Source organism: Erinaceus europaeus, chromosome 12, assembly GCF_950295315.1.
Source record: "Erinaceus europaeus chromosome 12, mEriEur2.1, whole genome shotgun sequence".
In the NCBI taxonomy this organism is placed as follows: Eukaryota; Metazoa; Chordata; class Mammalia; order Eulipotyphla; family Erinaceidae; genus Erinaceus; species Erinaceus europaeus.
Window position 1 is genome coordinate 39,987,968 of NC_080173.1, and position 10,902 is coordinate 39,998,869.

The following is a 10,902-nucleotide window of genomic DNA, read 5'->3' on the forward strand; positions in this document are numbered from 1 at the left end:
CGAACCAGGATCCTTACACTGGTCCTTGTGCTCTGTGCCACCTGCGTTTAACCCGCTTCACTACCGCCCGATTCCCTTAAAGGCTTTTTTTTTTTTTTTTGCCTCCAGGGTTATTGCTGGGTCTCAGTGTCTACACCACGAATCCCCTGCTCCTGAAGGCCATTTTTTCCCCCTTTTGTTGCCCTTGTTGTTTATCGATGTTGTTACTATTATTGTTGTCGTTGGATAAGACAGTGAAATTGAGAGGGGGGAGAGAAAGGTAGACACCTGCAGACCTGCTTCACAACCTGTGAAGCGACTCCCCTGCAATTGGGGAGCCGGGGGCTTGAACCGGGATCCTTACTCCCGTCCTTGCGCTTTGCACCACATGCATTGTGCTACCTCTCGGCCCCTTAAAGGCACTTTTTACTGTCCTACTTGATTCACTCACAGAAGCCTGATTCAGTATTTGAGGACCAAAAGGCCTGATGGGAGTTTAATGATGGTGTAGAACTGATTCCACAGTCTGGTGTGACCTTGAACACATGATTTGGCCTCTCAATCACTTACTTTCCTCAACAAAACAGCATCTGCCTGTTGCTTTCAGGCTTCTGTTTCATGAAGGAGCCTTAGACTGGTTCTTTGTTTTGTTTTGTTTTGTTTTTTTATTGGATAGAGACAGAAATTGAAAAGGGAGGGAGAGAGACAGAGAGATACCTGTAGCCCTGCTTCACCACTCATGAAGCTTTCCCCATGCAGGTGGAGAACAGGGACTTGAACCTGGATCCTTGCACACTGTAATGTAACTTAACCAGGTGCGCCACCACCTGGCAGCCTTAGATTGGTTCTAACCCACATTTAAGTGAACGTGGGGCAGGCTGGCCTTGCAGCCACTCATCTTCCCTCTTGAAAGTCACTACTGAGAGAGACTGTTTAAGGGTTTTCTTGCAGTGAAGGGGGGAAGTTTGTACTGGCTCCCTCTTCACACCACTTCTATCCCGTTATTTGTTTTATTCTACTCATGTCAGAAGGGCTTGTGACCTCCTACTGGGACAGTCAGACTGTGTAGGCCTTCCAAGGTGGAGGGCTGTGCAGAGGGAGGTGTCAGGGAGGGTGTTGACCTGGTAGGGAAGGAAGGAGGATATCACAGGAGGATACCCTCCACCAGACTCCCTAACCTGTGTTTTCTATCACTTCAGAATCTTGGTTCTAAACTCTTTCCACAGTGAATTTTGGAGTTCCACCCTGGCCAAGAGGCAGAGGACAGACCCAGGGGGCAGAGGAAAGAAACAAAAGAACCCGGGTGAGTCTTTCAGACACAGGAAACATGTCCAAGAAACCCCGGAAATGTAGCCTGTGCCATCAGCCTGGACACACCCGGCCCTTCTGTCCTCAGAATAGATGAGAGCGGGGACGTGGAGGGACCACTTCAGACATGCCCTCCACGTCAGGAGTGACTTTCCCCAGGCCAGAGTCTTTTGCTGCCCTGGGATCTCAAAGGCTCTGTCTGGCCTGTGTGTGTGGAGTTACGATACAGGCTGCTCTCTGGACAGGCTTCCTCTGTTCTGGGGCTCAACCTTGACTGTTCCCTATAATGAGATGTCACTGAAGCTGCTCCCTCTGGCACCATGGGGACTATCAGGCTGAAAGCTGGAGCCTCCTGCAGTTCTGGCTCCTGAGCACCCTGACCTTCAGAAAGCCTCAGTGGCGCCTGGAACTTCAGCTCCTTGCAGACATCCCAAGTAAAGAGGGCACTGTGTGATCCAGGACTCTGCTTCTTTAGCTGTGTCTACAGAGGACAGCCTGTCGTTGATGTGCCTTAATGAAGAATCCTCCCAGTGGGACAGTGAGCCTGCAGAACCTCCACTCCATGAATCTGGTGAATAAAAAAAACCAGCTAGTTCCTGAGGGAGTACTAACTGACTTGGGGGCCTCCCAGGCCAGCCCTATCTGCACTTCATCTGTCTGGTGAGCAGTGAGCCCACTGTCTCAGTCCCACAAACAGCTCATCCTGCTGGACAGAAATTTATTATCCATGGGCTACATATCCAGAGGTCATGCCATCCTGCCCAGGCAGGTGACCTGAGATTGATCAGTAGTAGGTATGGTCATGGCCCTGCTTTTGGGGGCGGTGGGGAGGGGCGGCCTTGACAAACATCAGTCTACTTGTTAATCTGTTTTTACCTTTTATAAATGGGGTCTCAAGGGACATTCCCTTTTACCTTGTATAAATGTGTCATGGGAGCTTCATGTTCAGCCTTTCATAGAGCATAGTGTTTGTAAGGCTCATCTACCTGTGTGTCAGTCTAGATGTCTCCCTCTGGTCCTCATGGGACCCTCCTTAGCCCAGTGGATGCCTGAGACTACAGCCAGGGCCAAATCCTGTGTATGCTAGGGACTGCCCTACACATACGTGCATCAGATAAAATCCAATTTGTAAACTGGGTACAGCAAGAAATCAGCATTAATAATAAAATAGAACTATCAGCAATATACTAATAAAATTATGAGGTATAGTCTCTTAACACCCTTTTTTAAAAAAAAAAATTCCCTTCTGTTGCCCTTGTTGTTTCATTCATTGTAGTTATTGTTGTTATTGATGTCGTCTTTGTTGGATAGGACAGAGAAATCAAGAGAGGAGGAGAAGATAGGGAGAGAGAAAGATAGACACCTGTAGACCTGCTTCACCGCTTATGAAGAGACTCCCCTGCAGGTGGGGAGCCAGGGGCTCGAACCTGGAACCTTACACCGGTCTTTGTGCTTTGCACCACATGCACTTAACCCACTGTGCTACCACCCGACTCCCTGGTTTTGCTTTTAAAGATGGAGGAGGTGAGCTGGCAAAATCACTCGGACAGTGCACTGCTTTGCCATGTGCATAACTCAGGTTTTAAATCCAGCTCCCACCACATTGAAGGAAGTTTCACTCTGGCTTTTTGTCTGTGTGTCTGTCTGGAAAGGTTATTCTGGAGCAATGAAGCTTCAGTAATAGCCAAAAAATAAATAAGAGAAACATGTAGGTGTTCCCAAGTGGTATGGGGCTTTAACTGGAGGTGTTGTGTGTTAAAAACTTTGTGCTTTACTTTGTACACTATCTGCTAAACCCCTGCTCACATACCTCCACCTTTTGTTTTTGAGTAAGAAGTTAGTGGCCAGTGAGTAGACTGTAGGACTTGGATGTTTGAGACCCCAGTTTCAATCCCTAGTACCTCCATTTACTTATTATTTATTTTATTTATTTATATTTATTTTCCTCTAGTGTTATCACTGGGGTTCAGTGCTTGCACTACAAATCCACTGCTCCTGGAGACCATTTTTCCCAGTTTGTTGCCCTTGTAGTCGTTATTGTTGTTATAGCTGTTGTTGTTGGATAGAACAGAGAGAAATTGGGAGAGGAGGGGAAGACAGAGAGGAGGAGAGAAAGCTAGACACCTGCAGACCTGCTTCATCGCTTATGAAGCGACCTCCCTACAGATGGGGAGCTGGGGGCTCAAACCAGGATCATGCCAGTCTTCGAGTTTCACACCATGTGCGCTTAGCCCGTTGCACTACAGCCCAACCCCCTATTATTTTCTAACCAGAGCATTGCTTAGCTCTGGTTTATGGTGGTATGGGGGACTTCACCTGGGATTTTGGAGCCTCAGGCGTGAGAGTCTCTTTGCGTAACAATTTTACTTATTTATGTATTTATTTTTACCAGAGTACTGCTCAGTTCTAGCTTGAGACCAGTGAGAGAAAGAGCCAGAGCATCAACCTGCCAAATACAATGCTAGGGATCACACAGGAGTCAACTAACCACTGTCACCACCTGCAGTGTTGCTAAATATAAGATTGGAGAGATGCCACAGTAATGTGCTATTATCCATGGAATTCTCCTGGTGGCCTGAGCCCAGGGATGCTTGATTGGGTGAGCCAGGTTCTGGCCCTCTCTCAAAATGACTTGTATATATAGTATTTTCAGACTGGTTGACCATGGGTAACAAACTGAAAATTGCAAATAAGGAGGGACCAGTCCATATTTGAAGGAAGAGGACATGCTTCTTGGAACCAAAAGCTAGTAAATGTTTCTCTTCTGTTTGCACACTAGTTCACAGACTGTTTGCATAGTCTTTTCAAGGGAAACTGGCCTGAAGGCCTCCTCAGGTGGTTCCTCAGTTTATGCTGATCTGACTTGTCACCCTCTGGGCACAGCCAGCCCAAGTGGGGCACCATGGACAGGTCTGCTAGTGGGCATGTGAACTGTAGAGGGGAATCCAGAATTCAGGCCATGGGGAAGAAACAAAAACCCCAAAGTAACTGATGCCCACCCAGCTCTTAAATAGTGGTCCACCTTCTGATAATCAGCTTTTTTTTTTTTAATATTTGTATTTATTATTGGACAGAGACAGAAATTGAAGTGGGGGAGAGAAGATGCCTACAGCCTTGCTCATGAAGCTTCCCCCTGCAGGTGGGTACCAGGGGCTTGAACCTGGGTCCTTGTATGCTATAATGTGAGCACTTAACTAGGTGCACCACCACCTGGCCCCAATAACCAGCTTTTCCAGTTGAGTCCTGCCCAGGATTAGAATCTACTCTGGGGTGAATCCAGCACCAGACACACACTTGAACTTTACCTTTTATTTTCATTCACATTCTCGAAGGCATAGCTTTGACTCAACGTAAAGAACACGAAGACAGGAAGGGTGCTGGGAAGGGCAGACACACTCTCCACCAACCACCCCATGTCTGTCAAGTGTCACTGAGAAGACACAGCAGTAAGCAAGTTTTGGCACTGGAGGCAGGGCCTGTACCCAGCTCTGAGGGAGGCTCAGAACCTCCAAATTCTGCTACCTGGAGAGAAATTAGGCCAGGAGGATGCAGAAGATTGAGGTGGGCAGTGCTCAGGCTAAGAGTTGATCCAGACCAGTCAGTTAGCAAACACACACAGGACACCAGAAAATGCCAGCATCAGCCAAAAATCTGCATTCCATGAGGACCAGATTGCCTGGGGACCAAGACAAACACGATATGTGTCACCCTGCACTGGGCCTCACCCTTGCCCAACAGCAGACACCACCTAGCAGCTCATTGATCGCAGGGCCCAGACAGCTTACTTAACCCTCACACACACTGGCCCCATGGGCTAACATACCTCTGCTTTTATTCTGGCTAATAAGCTAGAAAGTACTCTCTAACCCAAATATGCTCTCCCAGTGGGATGCAGGCATACACAGTGCACTGGTGTGGGGACACCTGTCTGTCCCCAGCCCTGGTCCTCTACAGCAGCCTAGCAGGGGCCTGCAGGGCACTGTATAGTGTGTAGCCTATGCCGTCAATCTCCTCCTCACGCAGGCCAGCAAAAAGGTTGATGTCAGGGTTGAAGTGGCAGGGCAGGCTGGCACGCTCCAAGCAGCCAAGGAGCAGCTCCAGGGCCTGCAGGAAGCGCTCTCCCAAAGTTTCCTCGGTCCAGCCCAGCTGCTGCTCCCCCAGCTGCAAAACCGCCTGCACCAGGTGGCTCCGACCCAGCCGCCCCAGGGCCAGGTGCCCACGGCAGACACCACAGAGCAGCAGGAGTAGCCGACGCCTGGCCCCAGCATCCTGCTCATCAAGGGCCTGAAGCCTAGCAGCCTCCATTGGGTATAAGTCCTGCAGCCAGAGGTTCCCAGCCAGCCCCTCCAGGGGCCAGGCCAGAAGGAGGCGACCCTCCACATCTGCCCCACTGACGGCCAGCAACAAGGTCACTGTGAGCTCCATATGCTCATGCTGCACCTCCAGCAGCAGCTCCTCTGAGGCCACACTGGGCAGGATCAAGCACCCAAGCAGGCTGCCAATGGCCGGCCAGTTGATAGAGGTCACCAACGCCTTGCGAAGCAATTCCAGCAGGACTCGGGATGACAGGTAGCCACCCACCAGGAAGCGGTCCCAGGGGCTGCTCCCACGGGACTGGAACTCCAGCTGAGTCCTGCGCACAGCCCAGCAGCGTGGGTCCCGGGCCACTGTGTCCAGGCCAGGCACTAGACTCCACAGCCCTGGCTCCAGCTCTAGGGGCAATAGGACTCGCACGTCATCGGCTGCACCTGCCTGTAAACCATCATAGAGCGGCCCACTGGGCACCAGTGCCCCAAAGGGCAGTTCTGGAAACTTGCTGTGGAAATAGGCCTGCATCTCAAGGGCAATGTCCCCAACCAGCTGCTTGGCCAGGGACACCTGGGCCATGTGGGTGGTCACTTGGTCCCTCTCGAATGCCAGCAACTTCTCCTGGAAAGTCAGGCATGGTGAAATGCTCAGGTAGGAGGGTGGCGTCTGGGGCCCCATGCTTCTGGGTCTCTCTGCAGAGCAAAGGGGCTGTGTCAGAAGACCTGTGCTAGCCAAGTCACTGGCTGATTCCCAGCTGTGCCAGGGGGCCTCAGTTTCCCCATCTGCAAAGTGACCTCTGCAGGAAGCAACTGCATATCTCTTAAAGTGAGCACCTGGGGCCATACTCTTGTGCCCAATCCTTCAGGGGCAAAACCACTTCATGCAAAGTGGGAGATAGGCCCTGGGCCATGGTTTCCCCGTCTTATCCCTCCTACCCCCGAAGCCCACAAGTGCAAGAGGTCCTATGTCCCAACAGGGAGGCAGGCCTGCAGAACCTGGGCTACAGGTCCCATTGGGCCCACTAATGGCGGCACCCTGGAGACAGACAGGAGGGGTACTGCTCACCAGGGGCTGTGGGTGCTGGCAGGGGCTGGCTGAGGGCAGCAGGGAGAGGCCGGTGCTGCAGGCGTGGGGTGACCTTGAGCAGGCCCAGCCCTGTCCAGCTGTCCTCCAGGCATGTGCTGTCCCCCTTGGCTTTATCCTCATCATCTCTTGGGGTGGTGGCCCTGTCAATGAGCTGCAGGAACAGTGACAGAGTAAACTGTAGTGAGCCTGAGGAGTAGGGCAAAGCCCAGGACTTTTGCATGTGTGGGCCTTTGGGTTTGATCCCTGACACTACATGTGCCTGAACAGTTCTCTTATCTCTGTCTCACATTAAATAAATATCATTTATTTTATTACCACTAGAGTTACTGTTGGGGCTCAGTGCTTGTATGGTGAATCCACCACTCCCAGCAGCCATTCACTTGTATTTATTTATTTATTTAAAATTTTTATATTTATTTTCCCTTTTGTTGCCCTTGTTTTTCATTGTTGTAGTTATTATTGTTATTGATGTCATCGTTGTTAGATAGGACAGAGAGAAATGGAGAGAGGAGGGGAAGACAAAAGGGGAGAGAAAGACAGACACCTGCAGACCTGCTTCACTGCTTGTGAAGTGACCCCCCTGCAGGTGGGGAGCCAGGGGCTTGAACCAGGATCCTTAAGCCAGTCCTTGTGCTTTGTGCCACATGCACTGAAGCCACTGCACTATGGCTGGACTCCTTTATTTTTTATATAGAGATAAATTGAGAGGAAAGAAGGGTAGAGGAGAGAGATCTGCAGCACTGTTCCACTGCTTGTGAAGCTTCCCCCCACAGGTAGGAACTGGGGGCTTAAACCCAGATCCTTATATAGAATATCATGTATATTCAATGGAGTGTTCCACTATCCACTATTTATTTATCCTAAATAAATCTTTGAAAAAACTTAATACATGGGAGTTGGGCAGTAGCCAGTTAAGCATACGTGGCACAAAGCGCAAGGACCAGCTCCCCACTTGCGGGGGAGTCACTTTACAAGCTGTGAAGCAGGTCTGCAGGTATCTTTCTCTCCCTCTCTCTGTCTTCCCCTCCTCTCTCCATTTCTCTCTGTCCTATTCAACAACAACGACATCAGTAATTACAACAATGAAACAACAAGCGCAACAAAAGGGAATAAATAAAATAAGTAAATTTAAAAAAAAATACACGAGAGCTTCACATAAGATAGGCCAGAGCACCAGTCTGGTACATGTGGTATCAGGGATCAAACCAGGAACCTCAGGCATGCAAGTCTAATGCTCTCCCAGTGGAGCTATTACTCTAAGAGGGCACAGAGAGAACTTACTGGGTAGGGCAAGCAGGCTGTGTGCTATGCCATGAGTGTCTTACCAAGGTTCAAGTTCAGTACCACATGGAGCACCACAGAACCAGGGGAAGCTTTGGTGCTATGGTGTCTCTGCCTCTCTCTACCTCTCTATACAAATTCAAACAGGCCTGGGAATAGTGAGACTGTGCATACATGAGGCCTAGGTTCCACAAAAAAATTAATGAAATTCAACTAGAAAGGTTGCTGCTGGGCTTAGAAAAGCAGTACCCTACCTCCCAGGTCCCCTGTCATCCCCTGGGGACCTCAGGTGAGGCTGGCAGTGAGGCCTTACCCGCTTCACGGCCAGTGTGGCAATGCCCAGCACAGCAGCCCCACCCACACCCAGCACCAGGCGGGCATTGGCCAGGAGGAAGTCCACAGCGCTGCCCAGCACCTCATCATCACGCCGCTTGCCTCGTTTCTGGAAGAAGTCTGCCATCACCTGCAAAAGAACCAGAATAGCTGCTCAGGCTGGCTTGGAGGGAGTTGGGGGGGGTCATCTTGAGAGTAGGGCCCACTATGGGCTCCTGAAACACGGTCCACTCACCACTCACACAGGAAGGCTCTGATGCCTGGGACAAGTCAGAGAAGGTGGCTCATCACTCCCAAGGTCCCCTCCAAACAAACAAAAAAAAGAGTTCCAGGGTTATCATTGATTCTCAGTGCACAGTTCCACTGTTTACAGACAGCCACATTTTGTTTTTTCCTTCTAGAGGGTGAGACAAAAGGAGAGACGGGGTCAGGCAGCGGGTTAATGGGTTAAGTGTGCATGGACCGGTGTAAGAATCCCTACTCCAGCCCTCGGCCTGCAGGGGCGTCACTACACAAGCGGTGAAGCAGGTCTTCTCTCTACTTCTGTCTTCCCCTCCTCTCTCATTTTGCTGTCCTATTCAACAACAGCAGCAGCAATGGCAACAATAACAACGGGGCAACAAAATGGGGAAAATCACCTCCAGGAGCAGTGGATTTGTAGTGCAGGCACTGAGTCCCTGCAATAACCCTGGAGGCAAAAAATAAATGGGGGGAGGGGAGAGACACAACAGCACAGCTCCACCACTCGTGAAGCTCCCCTTTTGGAGGAGCTCCCATGTGATGGCCAGAGATTCCAACCTACAGATCCTTGTACATTGTACATAGTAACGTGTGTGCTCTACCAGGTGAGTCATTTGCTACCCCCCCCCCAACACACACACACCATCATTTTACAGAGAGACACCAGCCAGACACTGAGTGCTGGGCACTGGGGCCTACAACCATCAAGCTTCCAGAGTCTCCCACCTCCAGAATTTCAGCCAACCCCATGCCATCAGGGCCAGGCCCTAGAGGCCTCCTAGGCCTGGCACAGGAGAAAACCAAGCCCCAGACCACAGCTTGAAGACCCTGACAGCCTGCCCCTGAAAGCCTCTCAGACCTTGGGGGAGAAGGAACTGAAGTCCTGGGCGTCACAGCCACCTCCTATTCTGGCAGGGCAGCTGCACAGAAACAAATAAGATGAATGATAGGACAAACAAGTATCTTGAGCAGCAGAAAACAAAGCTGAGGTCTGGGCACCCCAGGTATCTGCTCCACAATCCTGTGATACAGGCAGTCAGAGCACCATTCAGCTCCAGGGACTGTTGGTGCCAAGTGCTCGAACCTGGGGCCTCTTCCTTCCCAGTCTGTAAGGGAGGGTTTGAAGCCAGGAGTCCTCCCGTTGTGTGGCTGGGCACCTGGGAAGTAGGGGCTTCTCTCCGGGGATGAAAAGAAAGGGTTCACAGAGGAGAGAGTATCCCGCAGGGCAGGGGAGGGCTGAGCGCATGACCAGAGCACAGAGCCAGCTGGGGACCGAGGTATCTGCCCTCTGGCTCAGCTGTGGATGCCAGGTGACAATGTCCCTGGAGCTACTGAAACCTGAACCCCTTTGCCCCAGCCCAAGCGCCCACTTGCCCAGACTAAAAATATCAGAGGCTCTGGCGCCTCTCTGTCAATCAGGCCAGTAGGGTGACCCGCTGCTATCCTCCAGCCGGCTCAGCATCCCAGTCAGGACTGCCTGCAGATTCACCCTGCAAACTACAAAGCTCCCCAATACCCTCGCTGTTTAACCAGGTCCCGATGCGCCCCCCAGGCACGCGCAGCCCTCAGCCCAGTTTTCCAAGGCCCAGCCAACCTCCCCTTCTCCGTTGGCCAGCAGTCGGGCCAGGCCGCAGAGAGACCAACGCCACGGGGCTCCGGAGACTCAGAGGCGCCCGCGAGCAGAGTTGGGACTCGAATTTAGCGCCCGATCATCTGTCCTAACCGCGGCCGTACCTGTGTGGCGCCCGCAGCGCGCACCCACACAGGACCCCGCCAGCCCGCCGGCCCCGCAGCCTCCAGAGCAGCCGGGAGTGGAACTTCGAAGGCCCGGAGGCAGAATGCTGATGTCCCGTGACGAGCAGATGAGCAGGCACGAGCTCCTATCAGAGTGCCCGAAGCCCACAACAGTGCGCATCTCAGCCAATAGTGGGAAGGCCACGCCCATATAATGGTGACGCACCCCACGGGGGGCGACCCCTGCCGCACACTCGGGCTTTAAAGGCACAGCGCCGCAGTTTGGGCCCGCAGACTGGCCAAGCCCGGGTTCTGGGCAAGTTTGTCCCCGCAAGTCTCCGCCCAACCGCAGTAACTCCAGGGCAGCGGACCCTCTCAGTCACACCTCTGCGAAGTGTCGTGTGTCCGGGAGGCTACCTGCAGACCCAGTGTCCACCGCCCTGTGACCTTGTGAGGGCAACTTTCCGTCGCGCCCTGTGAAGGGCCAGCTAGGCCCTGCCGTCCTCAGAGGGCGCTGTCTCCTAGTCATGGCTCTGTGTCGGTGCAGGGCGGGGACCCAGAGGGGGAACAGAGGCGCGCCCGGGGGCGGACTGGGTCCCCGCGCCGCCCCGGTATGTCACTGAGCCGCGAGAA

The 10,902-nt window shown here is 52.2% G+C and overlaps 2 protein-coding genes across 6 annotated transcripts in view; one reads left to right on the forward strand and one right to left on the reverse strand.

Moving 5' to 3' along the window:
- The window catches only part of TOP3A (DNA topoisomerase III alpha), a 42,770-nt gene extending 40,275 nt beyond the window's left edge, over nucleotides 1-2,495 (forward strand). For 2 of the 3 annotated variants that reach the window (XM_060203208.1, XM_060203209.1), the window contains one exon: nucleotides 1,206-2,495. In XM_060203208.1, coding sequence (XP_060059191.1) covers nucleotides 1,206-1,384 — 179 coding nt within the window. In that variant the 3' untranslated portion in view covers nucleotides 1,385-2,495. Of the gene's footprint in view, nucleotides 1-1,178 lie in introns of all 3 variants that reach the window. The other variant, XM_060203210.1, reaches the window with a different exon arrangement.
- Nucleotides 2,496-4,581: 2,086 nt separating this feature from the next.
- MIEF2 (mitochondrial elongation factor 2) lies at nucleotides 4,582-10,645 on the reverse strand. 3 transcript variants are annotated; one of them, XM_060203213.1, is made up of 4 exons: nucleotides 10,270-10,645; nucleotides 8,276-8,425; nucleotides 6,661-6,832; nucleotides 4,582-6,287 (listed from the first exon to the last, which is right to left on the reverse strand). In XM_060203213.1, the coding sequence occupies exons 2-4, from the start codon at nucleotides 8,420-8,422 to the stop codon at nucleotides 5,236-5,238; spliced, it is 1,371 nt and encodes a 456-aa protein (XP_060059196.1). In that variant the 5' UTR covers nucleotides 8,423-8,425; nucleotides 10,270-10,645; the 3' UTR covers nucleotides 4,582-5,235. The 3 variants fall into 3 exon arrangements, with proteins under 3 accessions (XP_060059196.1, XP_060059195.1, XP_060059198.1); XM_060203212.1 differs by lacking the exon at nucleotides 10,270-10,645 and adding an exon at nucleotides 8,531-8,727; XM_060203215.1 differs by lacking the exon at nucleotides 10,270-10,645 and having other exon boundaries at nucleotides 4,582-6,216; nucleotides 8,276-8,415.
- Between the last annotated feature and the right edge of the window lie 257 nt (nucleotides 10,646-10,902).

Excerpts from the sequence above, each read along its gene's own strand:
- MIEF2 (XM_060203213.1), bottom strand. The coding sequence starts at position 8,422 with ATGGCAGACTTCTTCCAGAAACGAGGCAAGCGGCGTGATGATGAGGTG. Across the intron at positions 6,833-8,275 it reads CCACACTGGCCGTGAAGCGG|CTCATTGACAGGGCCACCAC; the intron begins GTAAGGCCTCAC and ends CTGTTCCTGCAG. Across the intron at positions 6,288-6,660 it reads GCCAGCACCCACAGCCCCTG|AGAGACCCAGAAGCATGGGG; the intron begins GTGAGCAGTACC and ends TTTGCTCTGCAG.